At 49.0% G+C, this 25,792-nt stretch overlaps 1 protein-coding gene across 1 annotated transcript; it reads right to left on the minus strand.

The window, feature by feature from the left end:
• Nucleotides 1-11,309: 11,309 nt before the first annotated feature.
• Nucleotides 11,310-25,489, minus strand: LOC121270130 (nucleoplasmin-like). Its single transcript, XM_041175447.1, has 5 exons — nt 25,417-25,489; nt 16,824-16,906; nt 13,183-13,299; nt 12,263-12,356; nt 11,310-11,353 (listed from the first exon to the last, which is right to left on the minus strand). Exons 1-5 carry the CDS (start codon nt 25,487-25,489, stop codon nt 11,310-11,312), a joined length of 411 nt encoding a protein of 136 aa, XP_041031381.1.
• Between the last annotated feature and the right edge of the window lie 303 nt (nt 25,490-25,792).

The raw sequence follows: 25,792 nt of genomic DNA on the forward strand, positions 1-25,792 counted from the left end.
TAAAGTCTTGAAAACGCATCTGCGATTGAATTTTCTGGTCCAGCCGCATGTTTAATCTGTAAATTAAACCACTGCAGCACTAACTTCCATCTGAACAGTGTTGCAAAACAAAAACAGAATTACCTGGAAAAACTCAACAGGTCTGGCAGCATCGGCGGAGAAGAAAAGAGTTGACGTTTCGAGTCCTCATGACCCTTCGACAGAACATGCGTTCGAGTCCAAGAAAGAGTTGAAATATAAGCTGGTTTAAGGCACTTTGGTCTGGAAATCTGTCCATAGATTTTAAAGGATTGCAGGCTGTATGAACAATTTTTTCAGAAAAAATTTGCTTGCATCATCAACCTCAAAAATGTTGCAATGATAACTCCAGAACTGGAGTCTCTCTTTCGGGGGCTGAGTATCTTTCCTGATGTACATCCAGCTTCCTTGAAAAAATATCCCACACCAACCAGCTTTTCAATTCCTGTTTCATCTTCTTGTGCCAAAACTCAGCACCAATAGCCAAATCACTTGCATCAATTCCCAACTTAAATGGCTTGGCCTAACTGGGCGCTGCCAGAACTGGTGTAGGATTCAACACGGTTGTTCAACTGTCAGGTGCATTCTGATACTCCTGTGCCCGTTGAAATTACTTGCTGTCTGTTAGTAGTTCAGTCAGTGGAGCAACCACCTTGCTAAAATTTGACACCAACTTCTGGTCAATTCCACTCATGCCCGGAAATCTCAAAACTTCCAGTTTTGCTGCAAACGCTGAAGGTTCACGATGTCACTGGCGCTTTTGCAAATCCGCTTTGTGTCCCACCTGGCTTTCGATACCCTCACAATAGGTGAATTCCAGTCATGGCAGCTAGGCTCTACAATGTCACTCTGAAGCATGAATTCGATTTCTTTTCGCACTTGAGCGAATCCTACTGGATTTAATCTACGAGGATGTTGCCTTATTGAAACTGAAACTCTCACGTCTACATCGTGCGGAGCTAAATTTGTTTCTCCCAGCGTATTCCCACGAATAGCTTTGTGTGACTGCCATAGCTTTTCTCAATCACTTTGACTCTAGTCTGGAAGGTTACTTAATAGTACATTTAAATTTTCAAGCGCCCCCTCATTATCCAATTTTATTAGAGGAAAATCAATTTCAGAATCCTTCTTTCTCTTTATTTACCACTACTAATACCTCTTTTTGGTTATCTTCCCTGTCAAAGTGCTTTTTAAGCATATTTGTATGACACACCCTCTACATCTTTCTTCTCTCTGGAGTATTTATTAAATAATTTGCTTCACCCGGTCTCTTTTGAATCCTGTAAGGCCCACTCAACCTTACCTTTAATGGTTCACCTGACACGATGACCATTTAATTGTTCTCCAGCAACAAAACTATGAACTTTTGCCCTCTTATCTGTTCTCACTGTGATATCTTTAAATGTCCCTTAGCTAACTCACATGCTCTGTTCAATCTTTCTCTGAATTCTGTTAAATAATCCAGGAGAGTCATTTCCGAATTCTGACCCATTCGTTTCCCCTGAATCAACTTAAGTGGTCCCCTTACCTCATGACCATAAACTAATTCAAAAGGACTGAACCCACTTGATGCATTAGGAGCATCCCCAATAACAAATAATAAGAATGAAATTCCCCTTTCCCATTCCAGTGGATAGTCTTGACTATAAGCCCTCATCATGGTTTTTTTAAGTTTGAGACCATCTCTCTAAATCACTTTGTTCCTCAGGATTATAAGCTGTTGACTTAAACTGTTTTATCCCCAGGTGGTGATGCTGGCTGCAGTCGAGCACCTGGAGGTGCACTCGACAGAGGCGTTACAGAGAGAGCATCCCAGATCCTTTCCAGATTGTGTCATGACGAGATCACACAAACTCACAGGTTGAAATAGGAGGAGGAGGAATCTAAAAGACAGGAAGAAGGGTGCCGACATTCAATTAGCTGAATCTGTCTCCAAAAAGATTGTGCAGGAGGAGGAGATTGAAGAGAATGAGGCAAAAGTGTTTAGCTCAGTGGAATTGGAAGAGTTACAGCAGAAGGATTCACGAGTAAAGGAGTTATATCAGAGAGTTTATTCGGAAACAGAGGCAGAATGTATTCCTTAAAGGTAATATGTTGGTGAGGAATTGGAGACCTATACATATTCCGGCAGCACATCAAATAATTATATCACTTGGATGCAGAAATGACAGTAGCTCATGAGATTCCAATAACTGGACATTGAGGAATTAAGAAAACTCAGGCGAAATACAAAAATATTTCTATTAGCCAGGACTACTTAAAGATGTAGTCAAGTTCTGCAGAACATGTCGCACATGTCGGGTGACAGGCAAACCTCAAGCAGTGATTAAACTGGCACATTTAATTCCGATTCAAGCATTTGAGGTACCTTTTACGAGGGTCCTGACTGATTGTGTAGGGCCCCTCCCTAAGCCCAAAAGTGGAAACCAGTGCTTGCTGATAATAAGGGATGTGTCTACAAGGTTTCCAGAAGTGATACCTTTACAAAATATCACAGCAAAGAGAATTGTAGAGGAGTTGACCTAATTTTTTTTACAAGATATGGGCTACCAAAAGAAATACAGTTGGATCATGGTTTGAATTTCACGTGACCCAGCTATATCATTACTTAAGATAAACTGATCCCCTGCAATGGGCAATTTTTCCACCACCCCAACAATCACCTCACCTGTTTTCAACTTACTTTTTAACTTTACCTTCAATAGAATGGATTTAGCATCTCCATGAATTCCACCTATTACCATTCCTTCCTGCAATGTTCCCTCTGGACAACAAATTTCACTACCCCATAACATTAAAGGCTGTATCCCTTAACATTTTAATCTCTTGGCCTGCTCCACCCTGTACACGTGGACAGACTTTCCCTTCACGCTTAAAATCTGCAGTATAACGTGGATAAGTGTGAAGGTATCCACTTTGGTAGGAGAAACAGAATGGCAGAGTGTTAGTTAAATGGTGATAGATTGGGAAGTGTTGATGTACAAAGGGATCTGGGTGTCCTTGTACACCAGTCACTGAAAGCAAGCATGCAAGTGCAGCAACCAGTTAAGAAGGCAAATGGTACATTGGCCTTCATTGTGAGAGGACTTGAGTACAGGAGCAGGGGTATCTTACTGCAGCTGTACAGGGCCTTGGTGAGACCACACCTGGAGTATAGTGTGCAGTTTTGGTCTCCTTACCTAAGGAAGGATATACTTCCCATAGAGGGAGTGCAGCAAAGGTTCACTAGGCTGATTCCTGGGATGGCAGGTCTGTTGTATGAGGAGAGATTGGTCCAACTAGCCCTGTATTCACTGGAGTTTAGAAGAATGAGAGGGGATCTGATTGAAATGTATAAAATTCTGACAGGGACAGACAGACTGGATGCAGGGATGATGTTCATTCTAGTTGTGGGGGTGGGGGGGGTGGTCTAGAACAAGTGGTCACAATCTCAAGATTGCATGCAATTCTGGTCGCCACATTACCAGAAGGATATGGAGGCGTCGGAGAGGGTGCAGAGGAGGTTTACCAGGATGCTGTCTGGTCTGGAGGTTATTAGCTATGAGGAGAGGTTGGAGAAACTTGGATTGTTCTCACTAGAGCGACGGAGATTGAGGGGAGACTTGATAGAAGTTTACAAAATTATGAGTGGCGTGGACAGAGTAGATAGTCAGAAGCTTTTCCCCAGGGTGGAAGAGTCAATTACTAGAGGACGTAGATTTAAGGTGAGAGGAGAAAACTATAGAGGAGATATGCGGGGCAAGTTTTTTACGCAGAGGGTAGTGAGTGTCTGGAATTCGCTGCCAGAGGAGGTGGTGGAAGCAGGTACGATAGTGGCGTTTAAGAGGCAGCTTGACAAATACATGAATAGGATGGGAATAGAGGGATACGGACTCCGGAAATGCAAAATGTTTTAGTTGACGGGCAATATGATCGGCGCAGGCTTGGAGGGCCGAAGGGCCTGTTTCTGTGCTGTACTTTTCTTTGTTATTTGTTCTTTATATGAGGTAGGCCATTTAGGACAGAGATGAGGAGAAACTTCTTCACTCGGAGGGTGGTGAACCTGTGGAATTCTCTACCACAGGAGGGCTGGTCATTGAATATATTTAAGAAGAGCTGCTTTCAGTGGGAGGTGATGGCATAGTGGTATTGTAACTGGGCTAGTAATCAAGAGACCCAGGGTAACGCTCCAGGGACCCAGGTTGAAATCCAGCCCACGGTAGATGGTGGAATAAAAATCTGGAATTAAAAAGTCTAATGATGACACCATTGTCGACTGTTGTGAAAAAGCCCATCTGGTTCACTAATGCCCTTTAGGGAAGGAAGTCTCCTGGTCTGGCCTACAAGTGACTCCAGACCCACAGCAATGTGGTTGGACCCTTAACAAGGGCAATTATCACTGGCCTAGCCATGCCCATATCCAATGAATAATAAAAGGAAACAGACAGATTTCTAGACTCATCAAAGGGTATGGTGGGAGTATTGCGTTGAGATAGAGGATCGGCCATGAGTATATTGAACGCGGAGCAGACCTCTTCCTGTTTCTACACCGCTTTTTTTAAATGTACCACTGATTCTTTCTGCTCCACCTGTACACCAGCCACCGGTTTTTATTGCCCCTGGATCTCAGAACCCACAGAAGTCTTATTTCCAGAACTTATGTGTGTTCCAACTACTACATGAATCGCTGAAAGCTAGTGTGCAGGTACAGCAGGTAATAAGGAAGGCAAGTGGAATTTTGGCATTTATTGCGAAAGGAATAGAGTATAAAAATAGGGAAGTGTTGTTGCAACTGTGTTGTTGCATTGGTGAGACCGCACCTGCAGCACTGTGCATAGTTTTGTTCCCCTTGCTTGAGGAAGGATGTAGTTGCATTGGAGGCGGTTCAGAGGAGGTTCACTAGATTGATTCCAGAGATGTCTTATGAGGAGAGATTGAGCAGATTAGGCCTATACTCGCTAAAGTTTAGAAGGATGAGAGGAGATCTAATTGAGGTATATAAGATGCTAAAGGGGATAGACAAAGTAGAGGTGCAGCAGATGTTTCCCATTCAGGGGTATTGTAGAATGAGAGGCCATAGTTTTAGGCTAAGGGGTGGTAGATTTAAATCAGAGATGAGGAGGAATTACTTTTCTCAAAGGGTCGTGAGTCTGTGGAATTCACTACCTCAGAGAGCAGTGGATGCTGGGCCACTGAATAAATTTAAGGAGGAGATAGACAGATTTTTAATTCGTAACGGGTTGAAAGGTTATGGGGAGAGGGGGGGAAATTGGAGTTGAGGCCAAAATAAGATCAGCCATGATGGTGTTCAATGGCAGGGCAGGCTCGAGGGACTGAATTACCTACTCTTGCTCCTAGTTCTTATGTTCTTATGTACAATAGGTTTTCCCTGTAACCTCCAACACATTGACTTCATGTGCCCGACTTTATTAAAGTGAAAATATTTAAGCCTCCGAGGGTCACCTCTGCCCTCAGCATCTCCTTTTCACACCTGAAGAGAAACTTCCTGAAACTTTCCGACTGCTCCTTCTTTCCCCTGACTAACCACCTTCCTTTCACCTTCCCACTTTCTATCCTTCACAGGTTTAAAAGGGTGAAGCGATGGTGAGGCTGCATTGTCGCTGGACTTGGAGAACAGTGGCAGAATCGGACAGAGTCAGCATGGACTTACGAAAGGGAAATCATGCTTGACAAATCCACTGGAATTTTTCGAGGATGTAACTAGTAGGGTTGATGAGGGGGAGCCAGTGGATGTGGTTTATTTGGACTTTCAGAAGGCTTTCGACAAAGTCCCACGTAAGAGATTAGCGTGTAAAATTAAAGCGCATGGGATTGGGGGTAGTGTACTGAGATGGATAGAAAACTGGTTGTCAGACAGGAAACAAAGAGCAGGAATAAATGGGTCTTTTTCCGAATGGCAGGCAGTGACTAGTGGGGTAACACAGGGATCGGTGTTGTGACCCCAGCTGTTCACAATATATATTAATGATTTAGATGAGGGAATTAATTGTAATATCTCCAAATTTTCTGATGACACAAAGCTGGGTGGGAGCATGAGCTGTGAGGAGGATGCCGAGATGCTTCAGTGTGATTTGGACAAGCTGAGTGAGTGGGCAAATGCATGGCAGATGTAGTATAATGTGGATAAATGTGAGGTTATCCATTTTGGTAGCAAAAACAGGAAGGCAGATTATTATCTGAATGGCTATAAATTGAGAGAGGGGAATGTGCAACGAGACCTGGGTGTCCTTGTACACCAGTTGCTGAAGGTAAGCATGCAGATGCAGCAGGCGGTTAAGAAGGCAAATGGTATGTTGGCCTTCATAGTGAGAGGATTCGAGTACAGGAACAGGGATGTCTTGCTGCAATTGTACAGGGTCATGGTGAGACCACACCTGGACTATTGTGCGCAGTTTTGGTCTCCTTATCTGAGGAAGGATGTTCTTGCTATAGAGGGAGTGCAGCGAAGATTTACCAGACCGATTCCTGGGATGGTGGGACTGACATATGTGGACAGATTGAGTCGATTAGGATTATATCCGCTGGAGTTCAGAAGAATGAGGGGGAATCTCTTAGAAACCTACAAAACTCTAACAGGACTAGACAGGGTAGATGCAAGAAGGATGTTCCCAATGGTGGGGGAGTCCAGAACCAGGGGTCACAGTCTGTGGGTATGGGGTAGACCATTTAGGACTGAGATGAGGAGAAATTTCTTCACCCAGAGAGTGGTGAGCCCGTGGAATTCGCTACCACAGAAAGTAGTTGAGGCCAAAACACTACGTTTTCAAGAAGGAGTTAGATATAGCTCTTGGGACGAAAGGGATCAAAGGATATGGGGAGAAAGCGGGAGCAGGCTATTGAGTTGGACAATCAGCCATGATCATAATGAATGGCGGAGCAGGTTCGAAGTGCCGAATGGCCTACCTCTTGCTCCTAGTTTCTACGTAATCCTCTGTCCCTCCACACGAGTCCTCATTAATGAAGGAACTGAATCTTTAACATTCTTCCAAAATAATTACTTCTTTGAGATCTGCATTTGTTGTCTCTGCCTTTCATGTCTATATCCACCGGTCAAAATTACTTTGTTTCACTCTCTCAAACTCAAGAAGTCCGAGCAGGCTGTTTCTTTATATTCTTAAATTTCTGCCTGCACACCTCAGGAACCAACTCATGTGTACCTAGAATAGCCATTTTCACTGCCTCGTAATCCACCGATACTTCTTCTGAGAGTGATGCATAAGCCTCATGAGCTTGACCTACCCACTGAGACTGTAAAAGCAATGTCCAGATTTCTGGTGGCCATTTCATTTTCTTAGCATTCTCCTCAAAAGGAATAAAAAACGTCTCCACATCCCTTTCATCGGGTGTTGGGTTAAAAGTGGCCGTTGCCACATCAGAGCCTCCCTCGGCACTTGAATTCTCTCTTTTAACTGCCAGCCTTTTAAGCTGATAGTCTCTTTCCCATTCCTTCTCTCCTTCCTCCATTTCCCTTTAAAATAACCCGTTCTTTCCTTTTCCCTTAGCCTTTTCGATTCCAATTCTCTTTCTTTAGCCTCTAATTCAAGCTTTTTCATTTGCAACTGTACCCTAGCCGATTCAACTGACTCACCCCCCAGAGAACCTGGTCTCTCCCTTATCCCTTCCAATTTAAAATGCCGTTCTAGGACTTCAACTATGTCGGCTTTCTTTGCCTCTGCGGTTAATCCTAACGGCAACTTGGCCGCTTAATCCACTAACCGTGCCGTAGTTACTTTCGGTAAACCAACCAGGGTTACATCTCCTACTCCCAGAAAAGTCTCAATGATTGGTTTTTGCAGTCTAGCCACTTTAAAATCCTTCAATACCAACCCCTGAGTTCAATGTCCTTCATGTACTCGTAGCCTTAAAGTTCAGCGACTCCAAACCAATCAAGGAACTTCAGCAATCCTGCAAACCCCCCCCACACAGTTTTATGATACAGCAGGTGGAATGTGCAAGGCTGACCAAATCCACAAGGGAAACTTTGACCACACTGTCACGACAATTTTGCAATTTGCATTTATTCCGGGGGCGTGGGGGGCGCTTGTGCACTGAAGTCCAAAGTTATGAACCCACTACCACCTTTACAGATTTTAAAGATTAAATCAAACCATTTACTTGTCTTATTCATTCATGGGATGTGGGCTTCACTGGCTGGGTCAGCATTTATTACCCATCCCTAGTTACCCTTAAGAAGGTGGTGGTGGTGAGCTGCCTTCTTGAACTGTTATAGCCCATGTAGTGTAGGTACAGCCACAGTGCTGTTAGGAAGGGAGTTCCAGGATTTTGTGCCCTGTGGTGTAGGTACACCCACAGTGCTGTTGGGGATGGAGTTCCAGGATTTTGTGCCCTGTGGTGTAGGTACACCCACAGTGCTGTTAGGGAGGTAGTTCCAGGATTTTGTCCCTGTGGTGTAGGTACACCCACAGTGCTGTTGGGGATGGAGTTCCAGGATTTTGTGCCCTGTGGTGTAGGTACACCCACAGTGCTGTTAGGGAGGGAGTTCCAGGATTTTGTGCCCTGTGGTGTAGGTACACCCACAGTGCTGTTAGGGAGGGAGTTCCAGGATTTTGCCCCCTGTGGTGTAGGTACACCCACAGCGCCGTTAGGGAGTTCCAGGATTTTGTCCCTGTGGTGTAGGTACACCCACAGCGCTGTTAGGGAGGGAGCTCCAGGATTTTGTCCCTGTGGTGTAGGTACACCCACGGCGCTGTTAGGGAGGGAGTTCCAGGATTTGGTCTGTGGTGTAGGTACACCCACAGCGCTGTTAGGGAGGGAGTTCCAGGATTTTGTCCCTGTGGTGTAGGTACACCCACGGCACTGTTAGGGAGGGAGTTCCAGGATTTTGTCCCTGTGGTGTAGGTACACCCACGGCACTGTTAGGGAGGGAGTTCCAGGATTTTGTCCCCTGTGTGGTGTAGGTACACCCACAGCGCTGTTAGGGAGGGAGTTCCAGGATTTTGTCCCCTGTGGTGTAGGTACACCCACAGCGCTGTTAGGGAGGGAGTTCCAGGATTTTGACCCAGCGACAGTGAAGTAGCGGCCGATATATTTCCAAGTCAGGATGGTGAGGGGCTCGGAGGGGAACTTCCAGGTGGTGGGTGTTCCCCATGTGTCTGCTGTCCTTGTCCTTCTAGGTGGTAGCGGTCGTGGGTTTGGAAGGTGCTGTCGGAGGAGCCTTGGTGAGTTGCACCTTTCCAGATCTCACACAGCCACCCCTCACACAGCCCTCCATCCTTCCCGAGATATATTTCACACTTTTTGATCTGCAAATCCCCTTGTCTTTAGAAGTTCCTTTCCCCAGGATGTAACAATCTTGCATGTTATCATGATGGCCACATTTTCAGGAAAAATCAACCTCATCATTTTCCCTTATTTATCTGGTCAGTTGCAAAAATCTTATCAGGTCCGTCTGACAATCAAACCCCTTTCCCACTTATCTAAAAGTGTTTCATTCACACCCCATCCGCTGAGACCTCACACTCGCTTTCCACATCTCCATTTCCAGTTCTGTCGAAGGGTCATTTGGACTCAAAATGTCAACTCTTTTCTTCTCCGCCGATGCTGCCAGAGCTGCTGAATTTTTCCAGGTAATTGTGTTTTTGTTTTGGATTTCCAGCATCCGCAGTTTTTTTGTTTTTATCTCCATTTCAAATGCCTGTTTTACACCCAACTCCTTTGACATTTTAAACCTTGGAGTCTAATCCTTAGTTTAATTAACATACACAAAACCATTTACACACACACTAACATAAGTCTTCTTCAAAGTGTCCCACAGTAATATTAGGAAAAATATGATAATTCCTTGACAAGTGAGTGGGAGCGAGCTGGATTAACATCAGTACAGATACAGTCAGAAACACAGGGCACTGGGGGAGAGGAGTTACTGAGTGACAAGTGTGAGGGGGCAGGATTAACAGTGCAACAATCACTCTGCACCAACACTGTCAGTACGGAGTTCCTGTGGTACCGAGCATTCAACAGTGCAGCACTCCCTCAGTACTTTTTTTCTATTGTCACAGGATACGTGTGTCACTGACTGGACCAGCATTTATTGCCCATCCCCAGTTGCCCTTGAGAAGGTGGTGGTGAGCTGCCTTCTTGAACTGCTGCAGTCCATGTGCCGTAGGTACACCCACAGCACTGTTAGGGAGGGAGTTCCAGGATTTTGACCCAGCGACAGTGAAGGAACGGCCGATATATTTCCAAGTCAGGATGGTGAGGGGCTTGGAGGGGAACTTCCAGGTGGTGATGTCCCCCATGTGTCTGCTGCCCTTGTCCTTCTAGATGGTAGTGGCCGTGGGTTTGGAAGGTGCTGTCGAAGGAGCCTTGGTGAGTTGCTGCAGTGCATCTTGCAGATGGTACACACACACTGCTGCTACTACTGTGCGTTGGTGGTGGAGGAAGTGAATATTTGTGGATGGGGTGCCGATCAAGTGGGGCTGCTTTGCCCTGGATGGTGTTGAGCTTCGAGTGTTGTGGGAGCTGCAACTCATCCAGGCAAGTGGGGAGTGTCCCATCACACTCCTGACTTGTGTTTTGTAGACAGGCTTTGGAGAGTCAGGAGGTGAGTTACTCGCCGCAGGATTCCCAGCCTCTGACCTGCTCTTGTAGCCACAGTATTTATATGGCTGGTCCAGTTCAGTTTCTGGTCAATGGTGACCCCTAGGATATTGATAGTGGGGGGGATTCAGCGATGGTAATGCCATTGAACATCAAGGGGGAGATGGCTGGATTCTCTCTTGTTGGAGATGGTCATTGCCTGACACTTGTGTGGGCGTGAATGTTACTTGTCAGCCCAAACTAGCGGAGGGAATAATGTCAGCCTGTGTTGATAGTCTAAACCCACAACCTCCTAACAAGGTTCAGAGAGGGCTGGAGTGATGCCCGATAACCTCCCAGCCACAGTTCCCGGCCATTTCGCTTCTCAAGTTTTCAGAGCCCGATCAGGTTGATTGCAAGCGGATATATTTATTTATTTGTTTAGCCGTCCAAATTTTAAAAATTCACGAAGGTGACGCCGCTGCCCAACGATTGGCCAAAGACCCTCACCCCAAAGCACAAAGAGCAGCTCAAAAAAATATTGCAAACACCCTGCATTCGCCACCACGCCTAGCTCATCCGTGCACCTCTTTGACAGTCTTAAAACCGCCCCATTGTGCTGGAGCGGCCAGCCTTTGTTGGATAGATATTGGTGAGGGGCAGCATGGGGTGTGGTGTTGGTGGGGGAAAGGAGGGTCTCAATCTTCACTTGCCACCACCAACCCCGGCCACACCCCAACATCCTCCGAGATTCAGTTGCCTTCACTTCCCACTTCCGAGGCCGAGTGCTCTTCCACTGTAAGGGAACAAGAAGAAATCGTCAACGATAAAATTAAAAAACACAATCCCAACACGGTCAACAGCTCCAGCTGCGCAGCAACAATTCAGGAGCTCCAGCGACTCAAGGGAGAGGCCTATGCGCCACCCAAAGCCCCTTCGAGGAGGGGGAAGGCGCACCCCACAGAAGACGGCCCAGGGATAAGCGGGGGAATCAAGGCAGATGGAGACGGGGTTAGATCATAAGACCATAAAGACATGGGAGCAGAAATGAGGCCATTCGGCCCATCGAGTCTGCTCCACCATTCAATCACGGCTGATAAGCTTCTCAACCCCATTCTCCCGCCTTCTCCCCATAACCTTTGATCCCCCTGACCAGTCAAGAACCTATCTATCTCGGTCTTAAATACACTCAATGACCTGACATCCACAGCCTCTGTGGCAATGAATTCCATAGATTCACCACTCTCTGGCTAAAGAGGTTTCTCCTCATCTCTGTTCTAAAAGGTCTTCCCTTTACTCTGAGGCTGTGTCCTTGGGTCCTAGTCTCTCCTACTAATGGAAACATCTTCCCCACGTCCCACTCTATCCAGGCCTTTCAGTATTCTGCAAGTTTCAATCAGATCCCCCTCTCCTCGTCCTTCTAAACTCCATCGAGTTAGGGGGAAATCGAGGGATCTGGGGATGGGCTGGGGGGGGGTGCATAAAAGAGTGATGACATTGGCTAGGGCATGGGACGGCAGGACAGAGCCCATTCTCTTCCCTCATCCCAGGGAATTCCAGCAGGAGACACGCTCGCTCACCGGTGACAGGCAGCATCTCGCTGGCCCGGGAAGGGGGAAACACACAGCAGCGGAGGTCAGGGTCGAGGGGGATGGGCCGAATGGCCTCCCCCCCCCCCACCCCGCGTTAGCAACAGGATACTTACTCACAAGGTACTGGCCGCTGATGTAAACAGGCCCCGAGCCAGCCTCGAGGCTGAAGGTGACCGGGGGAGTGCAGTCAATCCCGGCTATGCTTATCTGGATTGGAGAGAGAGACACAAACGCCATGAACAGACATCGTCATGATCCCGGGAAAATAAACTAGATTGTTCAACTGTGTAATCCCTAACTGGGCATCCAAAAGTAAAATATGCCGAACACTGTCCCCATCAAACACTCCCAGGGCAGGTACAGCACGGGGTTAGATACAGAGTAAATCTCCCTCTACACTGTCCCCATCAAACACTCCCAGGGCAGGTACAGCACGGGGTTAGATACAGAGTAAATCTCCCTCTACACTGTCCCCATCAAACACTCCCAGGACAGGTACAGCACTGGGTTAGATACAGAGTAAAGCGCCCTCTACACTCTCCCCATCAAACACTCCCAGGACAGGTACAGCACGGGGTTAGATACAGAGTAAAGCTCCCTCTACACCATCCCCATCAAACACCCCCAGGACAGGTAGAACACGGGGTTAGATACAGAGTCAAGCTCCCTCTACATGGTTAAGGCGTGAATTCTAATCTCAGTAGCTCCCACCCCACTTGTGCTCATGTCAACATCGAATGAATTACTACTGTTCAATTGCATATTACATTAAAATATTAAAAAATTAGTCATTTTGCTGCAAATCTGGGAACCACGAGAGGACTTATTGCCCATTCCTTTCACGTCGAGGGGCTGACAGGCTGAGGGGTGAGGCGAGGGGATGGGGGGATTGGAAAAAAGGATCTCGCACTGTCTGGCGACTGAATTTGACCCCAGCTCTGAGGTCAGAGGACACAGGTCATGCTGTCTGCCAATTCCAGGGAAAGGCGGCGATGGGTGAGAGAGAGAGAGAGAGAGAGACGGAGACACTGACCATGGGCAAGACCGATCGCCGGAGAGAGGCAATCGGGATGGGTTTGTTCCCGGTCGAGTTCTTGGAGTGGAGAGTCACGATGTTCAATTCGTCTTGGGAATCAGCCCCTAAACATACCTGCAAAAGGTCAAAGAGAACTCATTCTCAGCTTCAGGATCCAGCATTCAAATCCCACCATCGCCCAGTGACACTCCCCCCACAGCCCCATCCCCAAACTAATCCCACTGCCTCGCTCTCTCTCCCCCCACAGCCCAGCGTCACTGCCCAAACTAATCCCTCTGCCCCGCTCTCTCCCCACAGCCCATTATCACTCCCCAAACTAATCCCACTGCTCCGCTCTCTCCCCACAGCCCAGCGTCAATCCACAAACTAATCCCACTGCCCCGCTCTCTCTCCCCCCACAGCCCAGTGTCAATCTCCAAACTAATCCCGCTGCCCCGCTCTCTCCCCACAGCCCAGCGTCACTCCTCAAACTAATCCCACTGCCCCGCTCTCTCCCCACAGCCCAGTATCAATCCCCAAACTAATCCCACTGCTCCGCTCTCTCCCCACAGCCCAGCGTCAATCCACAAACTAATCCCACTGCCCCGCTCTCTCTCCCCCCACAGCCCAGTGTCAATCTCCAAACTAATCCTGCTGCCCCGCTCTCTCCCCACAGCCCAGCGTCACTCCCCAAACTAATCCCACTGCCCCGCTCTCTCCCCACAGCCCAGTGTCAATCTCCAAACTAATCCCACTGCCCCGCTCTCTCCCCACAGCCCAGTGTCAATCTCCAAACTAATCCCACTGCCCCGCTCTCTCCCCACAGCCCAGCGTCACTCCCCAAACTAATCCCGCTGCCCCGCTCTCTCCCCACAGCCCAGTATCACTCCCCAAACTAATTCCACTGCCCCGCCCCCCTCTCCCCACAGCCCAGTATCAATCCCCAAACTAATCCCACTGCTCCGCTCTCTCCCCACAGCCCAGCATCAATCCCCAAACTAATCCCACTGCCCCGCTCTCTCCCCACAGCCCAGCATCAATCCCCAAACTAATCCCACTCTCCCCACAGCCCAGTATCACTCCCCAAACTAATCCCACTGCCCCACTCTCTCTCCCCCCACAGCCCAGCGTCACTGCCCAAACTAATCCCACTGCCCCGCTCTCCCCACAGCCCAGCATCAATCCCCAAACTAATCCCACTGCTCCGCTCTCTCCCCACAGCCCAGCATCAATCCCCAAACTAATCCCACTGCCCCGCTCTCTCCCCACAGCCCAGCGTCAATCCCCAAACTAATCCCACTGCCCCGCTCTCTCTCCCCACAGCCCAGTATCACTCCCCCGCTCTCTCCCCCCACAGCCCAGTATCACTCCCCAAACTAATCCCACTGCCCCACTCTCTCTCCCCCCACAGCCCAGCGTCACTGCCCAAACTAATCCCACTGCCCCGCTCTCCCCACAGCCCAGCATCAATCCCCAAACTAATCCCACTGCTCCGCTCTCTCCCCACAGCCCAGCATCAATCCCCAAACTAATCCCACTGCCCCGCTCTCTCCCCACAGCCCAGCGTCAATCCCCAAACTAATCCCACTGCCCCGCTCTCTCTCCCCACAGCCCAGTATCACTCCCCCGCTCTCTCCCCCCACAGCCCAGTGTCACTGCCCAAACTAATCCACTGCCCCGCTCTCTCTCCCCACAGCCCAGCATCAATCCCCAAACTAATCCCACTGCCCCGCTCTCTCCCCACAGCCCAGCGTCAATCCCCAAACTAATCCCACTGCCCCGCTCTCTCCCCACAGCCCAGCGTCACTCCCCAAACTAATCCCACTGCCCCGCTCTCTCCCCACAGCCCAGCATCAATCCCCAAACTAATCCCACTGCCCCGCTCTCCCCACAGCCCAGCGTCAATCCCCAAACTAATCCCACTGCCCCGCTCTCTCCCCACAGCCCAGCGTCAATCCCCAAACTAATCCCACTGCCCCGCTCTCTCCCCACAGCCCAGCGTCAATCCCCAAACTAATCCCACTGCCCCGCTCTCTCCCCACAGCCCAGCATCAATCCCCAAACTAATCCCACTGCCCCGCTCTCTCCCCACAGCCCAGCGTCAATCCCCAAACTAATCCCACTGCCCCGCTCTCTCCCCACAGCCCAGCGTCACTCCCCAAACTAATCCCACTGCCCCGCTCTCTCCCCACAGCCCAGCGTCACTGCCCAAACTAATCCCACTGCCCTGCTCTCTCTCCCCACAGCCCAGCATCAATCCCCAAACTAATCCCACTGCCCCGCTCTCTCCCCACAGCCCAGCGTCAATCCCCAAACTAATCCCACTGCCCCGCTCTCTCCCCACAGCCCAGCGTCACTCCCCAAACTAATCCCACTGCCCCGCTCTCTCCCCACAGCCCAGCATCAATCCCCAAACTAATCCCACTGCCCCGCTCTCTCTCTCGCCACAGCCCAGCGTCACTGCCCAAACTCATCCCACTGCCCCGCTCTCTCTCCCCACAGCCCAGCATCAATCCCCAAACTAATCCCACTGCCCCGCTCTCTCTCGCCACAGCCCAGCGTCACTGCCCAAACTCATCCCACTGCCCCGCTCTCTCCCCACAGCCCAGCATCAATCCCCAAACTAATCCCACTGCCCCGCTCTCTCCCCACAGCCCAGCGTCACTCCCCAAACTAATCCTACTGCCCCGCTCTCTCGCCACAGCCCAGCGTCACTGCCCAAACTCATCCCACTGCCCCGCTCTCTCTCCCCACAGCCCAGCATCAATCCCCAAACTAATCCCACTGCCCCGCTCTCTCTCGCCACAGCCCAGCGTCACTGCCCAAACTCATCCCACTGCCCCGCTCTCTCTCCCCACAGCCCAGCATCAATCCCCAAACTAATCCCACTGCCCCGCTCTCTCCCCACAGCCCAGCGTCAATCCCCAAACTAATCCCACTGCCCCGCTCTCTCCCCACAGCCCAGCGTCACTCCCCAAACTAATCCCACTGCCCCGCTCTCTCCCCACAGCCCAGCGTCAATCCCCAAACTAATCCCGCTGCCCCGCTCTCTCCCCACAGCCCAGCGTCAATCCCCAAACTAATCCCACTGCCCCGCTCTCTCCCCACAGCCCAGCATCAATCCCCAAACTAATCCCACTGCCCCACTCTCCCCAGAGCCCAGCGTCACTGCCCAAACTAATCCCACTGCCCCGCTCTCCCCACAGCCCAGCGTCACTCCCCAAACTAATCCTACTGCCCCGCTCTCTCCCCACAGCCCAGCTTCACTGCCCAAACTAATCCCACTGCCCCGCTCTCTCTCCCCACAGAGCAGTGTCACTCCCCAAACTAATCCCACTGCCCTGCTCTCTCTCCACAGCCCAGCGTCAATCCCCAAACTAATCCCACTGCCCCGCTCTCTCTCCCCACAGAGCAGTGTCACTCCCCAAACTAATCCCACTGCCCCACATCACTCCCCAAACTAATCCCACTGCCCCCTCTCCCCATAGCCCTGTATTAATGCCCAAACTAATCCCACTTAAAACGTTTAAATTTCCTCTGTGCAAATCCGGTTGACCCTCTGGAGCCGAGGGTCAAGAGGTCAGAGTCTGTCCCATTCAACGGCTTTCAGCCAAGATGTTCTCCCCCAACCTTCCCCCATCACTAACTGGGATGGTTACCGTGCCAATAACCAGCTGATGCTCCAAGACGTCCTCCTTGATCTCGAAGGTGAAGGTCTTCTGCTGAGTGTTCAACTCACAACCTGGGGAGCGAGAAAACTCTCAGTGGGGCAAAGCCTTTTGACTAGGCCGCAAATCCCATATTCGCAAATGTGCGGACAACCCCCCACCAACCACTGGGCAGCCCTCTGGCTCCCTTCCCTCACCGAGCCACGAGGCTCACAGACTCAGACGTTTACAGCACAGGAGGCCATTCGGCCCATCGGGTCCACGCCAGTCAAAGATCTGACAACACTAACCCCATTTTCCAGCGCTGGGACCATAAACCCTGGAGGCTGTGGCAACACAAGTGAATATCTAAATGCTTCTTAAAATGTTACGAGAGTTTCTGACTCAACCACTCTTGCAGGCAGTGAGTTCTAGACTCCCACCACCCTCTGGGTGATAGAAATTCTCCTCAACTCCCCTCTTAGCCTGCCACCTCTTACCTTAAATCTCTGCCCCCTGGTTATTGACCCCTGTATGAATGGAAAAAGTGTCTTTCTATGCATGCCCCTCAATCTTATACACCTCTATCAGGTCCCCTCTGAACCTTCACTACTCCAAGGGAAACAACCCCAGTCTATCCAATCTTTCCTCTTAACTCAGACTCTCCAGCCCAGGTAACATCCTGGTGAATCTCCTCTGCACCCCTTCCAGTGCAATCACATCCTTCCTATAATGTGGCAACCAGAACCGCACACAGTACTCCAGCTGTGGCCTCACCAAGGTTCTATACACAGTTGTACAGGTCGTGGATCTGAATCTCACACGCCAAGCACTGGAGTCCCATAATCCAGGATAGTGTTCCCCACTTGCTCCCCCAACCCCCAGTACCAATCTTGCAGGATGAGGCATTAAACCGAGGCCCTGTCTGCTCTCGGTCTGAGAAACGAGGGGTCCCACAGCCAAAATATTTCAAAGAGAAGAGAGCTCTCCCCAGTGCCCTACGCCCAATATTTACCCCCCCCTCAACTAACACCACACAAGAGAAAGCAGCAAACCGGTCATCAGCACAGTGCCGCTCGTGGGGGCTTGCTGTGCACAAAGTCGCTTCCTATGTCAGAGCGGTGCAGACACACACACACACTTCTGTGTACAACAACAACTTTGTATTTGGCCAGCGCGCCCCCCCCCCCCACCACCGAAAGGGCTAAAACCAACCGCTCCACGTCAACATTCCCGAACAAAATTCAATGCCAAACCACATCCAGGGAAACGCTTGTACAGCCTCAGTCTGCTCTGAGGGGGAGCGCCTCGGAGGTGGAAAGCGAGGTATAGAGGGGCAGAGGGGAGGGTGGGGGTGGGGGGTTGCTCAGCGAGGGCACCCCAGAGCTCAGGACCCCTCGGGCAGCTGAAGCGATGGGAATCGGCGGAGGGGAGAGAACACGGACGAGAGGCCAGAATCGGAGGAGCGCGGAGCTGTCGGAGAGCTGTGCGGCTGGAGGAGGGGGCTGTAGAGATGGGGTTGAGGGTGGCGGAGGGCAAGGAGGGATTCGAAAGAAAGAATTATAACCCCATCCCTGGTGTTCGACTAGCAGCCAACATGGGTCAGCAAACACGGGGCGCGGGGGGAGGGGGGGTGAATAGGGGAATGGGATTGGTGACACTTATAAGGCTGAGTTTTGGACAACCTCAAAAAAAAAAAGGGGAGGTGGTGGCATAGTGCTATTGTCATTGGAATGGCACCCAGAGAGCCAGCGTGATACGCTGGGGGAACCTAGGTTCAAATCCCATCACAGATGGTGAAATTTTAACTCAATAAAAATTTGGAATCAAAAAAGTCTAATTGAAGGAAATCTGCTGTCCTTATCCAGTCCGGCCTATACGTGACTCCAGACCCACAGCAATGTGGTCGGCGCTCAAAATGCCCTCTGAACAAGGGCAATTAGGGATGGGCACTGAACTCCAGTGATGCCCAAATCCAATTAATAAAGAGAGAGCTTAGAGAGAGTAGAAAAGCGAGCCACTGGCCAGGCGTGCATTGGAATGGCCAAGTATCGAACTAACAAAACAAAAACAGGAATTACCTGGAAATACTCAGCAGGTCTGGCAGCATCGGCGGAGAAGAAAAGAGTTGACGTTTCGAGTCCTCATGACCCTTCAACAGAACTAAGTAGAAATAGGAAAGGGGTGAAATGTAAGTTGGTTTATGGGGGAGGGTTTGTTGGGACAAGCCAGCAGTGATAGGAGCAGATAACCAAAAGATGTCACGGACAAAAGAACAAAGAGGTGTTGAAGGTGGTGATATTATCTAAAAGAATGTGCTAATTAAGATTGGAGAGCAAGACAAGCAAGGTAGCTCTAGTGGGGGCAGGGCGAAATACATTTAAAAATAATGGAAATAGGTGGGAAAAGAAAAATCTATATAAATTATTGGAAAAAACAAAAAGGGAGGGGGAAGAAACGGAAAGGGGATGGGGATGGAAGAGGGAGTTCAAGATCTAAAGTTGTTGAACTCAATATTCAGTACGGAAGGCTGTAAAGTGCCTAGATGAGGTGCTGTTCCTCCAGTTTGCGTTGGGCTTCACTGGAACAATGCAGCAAGCCAAGGACAGACGTGGGCAGGAGAGCAGGGTGGAGTGTTAAAATGGCAAGGGACAGGGAGGTCTGGGTCATTCTTGCGGACAGACCGCAGGTGTTCTGCAAAGCGGTCGCCCAGTCAAACTAACAAAACAAGGGTTTCAGCAGCTACGCCCAGCCTTAGAAATGGCACGATTATGTGGGCGCATCAGGTTCAATCTTGGACTGTTATGAGGGAGAGGGATGGAGTAGGGAACGGAGTTCAGAGCAGGGGTTGGAAACAATGGCTTCAGGTCTTCCCAATATTTAAACGACAGAGAAGCGGTTTGATTAGAGAGATAAGAGTGTACTGGGCGTGGGTGGTGAGCGCTCGGGGAGAGAGCTGGGTCCAACACACACCACTTACCCCACACGATACAGCTCGGCCTCTCCAATAGGCTATCCATCCCAGGTCACTCTCCGGTGGCTCAACAGAGGGGTGGGGAGACACACACACATACACACAAGAGACTCAACAAACCTGGCTCTGGAGAGAGATACAGAAGAGAGATTACCTGCACTAAAGAACACAAGGGAAACACATACCGAGAAAAACAGGACAGGATCCTTCTCCCCAACAACCCCACTCCTGCCACCAACCACACCCTAAGTAACCTTCCTCCAACCCCACCCCAACACTCTGAAAAAAGAGATTCATCCCCCATTCATCCCAGCTTCCTAAACACTCAAAGGCTGTAGGTTTGAGTCAGTTGTGAATATTTGGCAGAATTCTGGCCCATCCCATCCCAACCCCTACACCTTAAAACTCTGACATCCAAAAGCACCTTCAGTGTAGAATCTCACCATTGCACAGCAGAACCATACAACAGGAGCAACCCCATCAGAAAACCCGTTTAAATCGACAGCAAGTCTCCCTTTTAATCTACAGAGCAGTTCCCCCATCAAGAACTCTTTCCTACCTTCAACTGGAGAATCTCTCTCTCTTCAAATCCGGACTCTTCCAGCTTGCTAACCAGCCCAACTCTACCTACTTAATGAGGCAGCTCCCACCTTTCAATCCTTCAATCCCTCCTTCATTCATTCACTCACTCACTCATTAGACCCCCCACAACTCGCCTGTTTAACTTCCCACACGTTAGGAAAAGGGAGAGTGAGGGGGAGGGGGGGCGGATTATCGTGGATGATTAAACTCGTTAAACCGGCACCAACCCCTCCAGACGATTTGTTTCTTTCTCAGTGGGACTGACCCGAGTTAAAACGGGCAGCTGCAGGTGAAATGTGAGAATCAATTGCACAGATAAGATCCCGAGTGAGATAGGACGACTGAGAGGCACCTGTTAGATATCTGCCGGAGTGATACACGGATCCGTGCACAGATACCTGTCTGAGAGGGATTGAGATATCAGCCAGTACAAATATCTCTCTCTCTCTCTGTGTGTTTGTTTGTGAGTGTGAGAGAGAGACACACACCCACACACCAGTCAGTGTACAGATATCTCCCTGAGAGAGAGAGAGGACTGAGAGACACCAGTCAGTGTACAGATATCTCCCTGAGAGAGAGAGAGGACTGAGAGACACCAGTCAGTGTACAGATATCTCCCTGAGAGACACCAGTCAGTGTACAGATATCTCCCTGAGAGAGAGAGGGGACTGAGAGGCACCAGTCAGTGTACAGATATCTCCCTGAGAGAGCGAGAGGGGACGGAGAGACACCAGTCAGTGTACAGATATCTCCCTGAGAGAGAGAGAGGGGACGGAGAGACACCAGTCAGTGTACAGATATCTCCCTGAGAGGGGCTGAGAGACACCAGTCAGTGTACAGATATCTCCCTGAGAGAGCGAGAGGGGACGGAGAGACACCAGTCAGTGTACAGATATCTCCCTGAGAGGGGCTGAGAGACACCAGTCAGTGTACAGATATCTCCCAGAGAGAGAGAGAGACTGAGAGACACCAGTCAGTGTACAGATATCTCCCAGAGAGAGAGAGAGACTGAGAGACACCAGTCAGTGTACAGATATCTCCCTGAGAGAGAGGGGGGACCGAGAGACATCAGTCAGTGTACAGATATCTCCCTGAGAGAGAGAGGGACTGAGACACACCAGTCAGTGTACAGATATCTCCCTGAGAGAGAGAGGGACTGAGAGACACCAGTCAGTGTACAGATATCTCCGAGAGAGAGAGGGACTGAGAGACACCAGTCAGTGTACAGATATCTCCCAGAGAGAGAGAGGGGCTGAGAGACACCAGTCAGTGTACAGATATCTCCCAGAGAGAGAGAGGGGCTGAGAGACATCAGTCAGTGTACAGATATCTCCCAGAGAGAGAGAGGGGCTGAGAGACACCAGTCAGTGTACAGATATCTCCCAGAGAGAGAGAGAGACTGGGAGACACCAGTCAGTGTACAGATATCTCCCTGAGAGAGAGGGGGGACCGAGAGACATCAGTCAGTGTACAGATATCTCCCTGAGAGAGAGAGGGACTGAGACACACCAGTCAGTGTACAGATATCTCCCTGAGAGAGAGAGGGACTGAGAGACACCAGTCAGTGTACAGATATCTCCCTGAGAGAGAGAGGGACTGAGAGACACCAGTCAGTGTACAGATATCTCCCTGAGAGAGAGGGGCTGAGAGACACCAGTCAGTGTACAGATATCTCCCTGAGAGAGAGGGGCTGAGAGACACCAGTCAGTGTACAGATATCTCCCTGAGAGAGAGAGACTGAGAGACACCAGTCAGTGTACAGATATCTCCCTGAGAGGGGACTGAGAGACACCAGTCAGTGTACAGATATCTCCCTGAGAGAGAGAGAGGGGACTGAGAGACACCAGTCAGTGTACAGATATCTCCCTGAGAGAGAGAGGGGACTGAGAGACACCAGTCAGTGTACAGATATCTCCCTGAGGGAGAGGGGGTACTGAGGGACACCAGTCAGTGTACAGATATCTCCCTGAGAGAGAGAGAGGGACTGAGAGACACCAATCAGTGTACAGATATCTCCCTGAGAGAGACAGAGAATAAGAGACATCCGTCAGTGTACAGATATCTCCCTGAGAGAGAGGGGGGACTGAGAGACACCAGTGTACAGATATCTCCCTGAGAGAGAGGGGGGACTGAGACACACCAGTCAGTGTACAGATATCTCCCAGAGAGAGAGGGACTAAGGGACACCAGTCAGTGTACAGATATCTCCCTGAGAAAGAGGGGACTGAGAGACACCAGTCAGTGTACAGATATCTCCCAGAGAGAGAGGGACTGAGGGACACCAGTCAGTGTACAGATATCTCCCTGAGAGAGAGAGGGACTGAGAGACACCAGTCAGTGTACAGATATCTCCCCGAGAGAGACAGAGACTAAGAGACACCAGTCAGTGTACAGATATCTCCCTGAGAGAGACAGAGACTAAGAGACACCAGTCAGTGTACAGATATAAATCAGAAGATAGAACTAGGATCAGGAGTAGGCAATTCAGCCCCTTGAGCCTGCCCCACCATTCAACACGATCATGGCTGGCAGCATCGGCGGAGAAGAAAAGAGTTGACGTTTCGAGTCCTCATGACCCTTCGACAGAACTTGAGTTCGAGTCCAGGAAAGAGCTGAAATATAAGCTGGTTTAAGGTGTGTGTGTGGGGGGCGGAGAGATAGAGAGACAGAGAGGTGGAGGGGGTTGGTACCACACCAACCCCCTCCACCACTCTGTCTCTCTATCTCTCCGCCCCCCACACACACACCTTAAACCAGCTTATATTTCAGCTCTTTCCTGGACTCGAACTCAAGTTCTGTCGAAGGGTCATGAGGACTCGAAACGTCAACTCTTTTCTTCTCCGCCGATGCTGCCAGACCTGCTGAGTTTTTCCAGGTAATTCTGTTTTTGTTTTGGACTTCCAGCATCCGCAGTTTTTTTGTTTTTATCACGATCATGGCTGATCTCATTTCGGCCTCAAATCCAATTTCCCACCCTCTCCCCATAACCTTTCAACCCGTTACTAATTAAAAACCTGTCTATCTCCTCCTTAAATTTATTCAGTGGCCCAGCATCCACTGCACTCTGAGGTAGTGAATTCCACAGAATCACGACCCTTTGAGAAAAGTAATTCCTCCTCATCTCTAATTTAAATCTACCGCCCCTTAGCCTAAAACTATGGCCTCTCGTTCTAGAATGCCCCACAAGGGGAAACATCTGCTCCAGCTGTACTTTGTCTATCCCCTTTAGCATCTTATATATCTCAATTAGATCTCTTCTCATCTTTCTAAACTTTAGCGAGTACAGGCCTAAACTGCTCAATCTCTCCTCATAAGACAAGCCCTGCATCTCTGGAATCAATCTAGTGAACCTCCTCTGAACCGTCTCCAATGCAACTACATCCTTCCTCAAGTAAGGGGACCAAGACTGTGCACAATGCTCCAGGTGCAGTCTCACCAATGCCTTATACATTTGCAACAACACTTCCCTATTTTTATACTCTATTCCCTTAGCAATAAATGCCAAAATTCCATCTGCCTTCCTGATTACCTGCTGTACCTGCATACTAGCTTTCAGCGATTCATTCACGAGGACACCCAGATCCCTCTGCACTGAAGCATTCTGAAGTTTCTCTCCACTTAAATAATAAGTCGCCTTTTTATTCTTCCAACCAAAATGAATAACTTCATCTGCCAAATTTTGGCCCATTCACTTAACCTGTCCATATCCATTTGTAAATTTCTTATTTCTTCATTGCAACTTACTTTCCCATCTATTTTGGTGTTAACTCCAAATTTAGCTATAGTACCTTCTATCCCTGAATCTAAGTCATTAATACAGTGTGTAAATAATTGGGGCCCAAGGACCGAACCCTGCAGCACCCCACTAGTTACAGCTTGCCATCCAGAAAAAGACCCATTTATCCCGACTCTCTGCTTTCTATTGGTTAGCCAGTCTTCTATCCAAGCTAATATATTACCCCCTAACTCCGTGTGATCTTATCTTGTGTATTAATCTTTTGTGCGGCACCTAATCAAAGGCCTATTGGAAGTCCAGGTATGTTACATCTACAGGATCCCCATTATCCACTTTGCTTGTCACATCTTCAAAGAACTCTAGCAAATTAGTCAAACACGATTTACTCTTCATAAATCCATGCTGACTCTGATGGATTGCATTTTGACTTTCCAAATACCCCGTTACTACTTCCTTAATAATGGATTCCAACAATTTCCCAATGACAGATGTTAAACTAACTGGTCTAGAGTTTCCTACTTTCTGCCTCCCCCCCTTTTTTGAATAAGGGCGTTATATTAGCATTTTTCCAACCCACTGGAACCTTTCCAGAATCCAGGCAACTTTGAAATACTATAGCCAGTGCATCCACTATCTCTGCTGCCACTTCCTTTAAGACCCTGGGATGTAGGCCATCAGCTCCTGGGGACTTTTCAACCTTTAATTCCAATAGTTTTCTCAGTACTTTTTCTCTAGTGATGGTGATTGTTCCCAGTTCCTCCTTCTCTATACCCTCTGCACTACCTGTTACTATTAGGGTGGTACTAGTGTCCTCCACTGTGAAAACTGAGACAAAATATTGATTCAGCGTCTCTGCCCTTTCTGCGTTCCCCACTATTAACTCCCCATTCTCATTCTCCAAGGGACCAACATTCACTTTGGCTACTCTCTTTCCTTTTATATACTTGCAGAAGCTTTTGCTGTCAGTTTTTACATTTTGCATTAGTTTCCTTTCATAATTTACCTTTGCTCTTTTTATTTTTTTTTAGTAATTTTTTGTTGATCTTTAAAAGTTTCCCAATCTTCCAGCCTGCCATTGACCTTTGCAATATGGTATGCCTTAGCTTTTGCCTTTATGTTATCTCTAACTTCCTTGCTTAGCCATGGATGCTTTTTCCTCCTCTTACCATCTTTCTTCCTCTTTGGAATATATTTTACTTAGGAGCAATTGAATATCTTCTTAAATATCTGTCACTGTTCATCAACTGTCCCACCTTGTAGTCTTCCTGCCCTGTCCACTAGGGCCAAATCTGCCCTCATGCCTATGTAGTTACCTTTGTTTAACTCCAGAACACGAGTGTGGGACTCACGTTTCTCGCTCTCAAAATGAACTTGAAATTCCATCATGTTATGATCACTCTTCCCTAGAGGGTCCATGAAATCATTAATTAATCCCATCTCATTACACAAAACGCAATCCAGAATAGCCTGCTCCCTGGTTGGTTCCACAACATATTGCTCCAAGGAATAATCTCTAATACATTTTATGAACTCTCCCTCGAGGCTACCCTTGCCAATTTGATTAGTCCAGTCTATAAGCATATTAAAATCATCCATGAGTATTGCCGTGCCTTTCTTACACGCTCCCAGTATTTCCTGGTTTATACTGTGCCCCTACTGCTAAACTACTGTTTGGGGACCTATAGATAA

Source organism: Carcharodon carcharias, chromosome 27 (assembly GCF_017639515.1).
Source record: "Carcharodon carcharias isolate sCarCar2 chromosome 27, sCarCar2.pri, whole genome shotgun sequence".
NCBI lineage: Eukaryota > Metazoa > Chordata > Chondrichthyes > Lamniformes > Lamnidae > Carcharodon > Carcharodon carcharias.

Coding starts and splice junctions, on each gene's coding strand:
- LOC121270130 (XM_041175447.1), bottom strand. CDS start 25,489: ATGATGGAATTTCAAGTTCATTTTGAGAGCGAGAAACGTGAGTCCCAC. Junction 13,300..16,823: donor ATCAGCTGGTTATTGGCACG/GTAACCATCCCA, acceptor GACCTTTTGCAG/GTATGTTTAGGGGCTGATTC. Junction 11,354..12,262: donor CAGCGGCCAGTACCTTGTGA/GTAAGTATCCTG, acceptor GTTCCCTTACAG/TGGAAGAGCACTCGGCCTCG.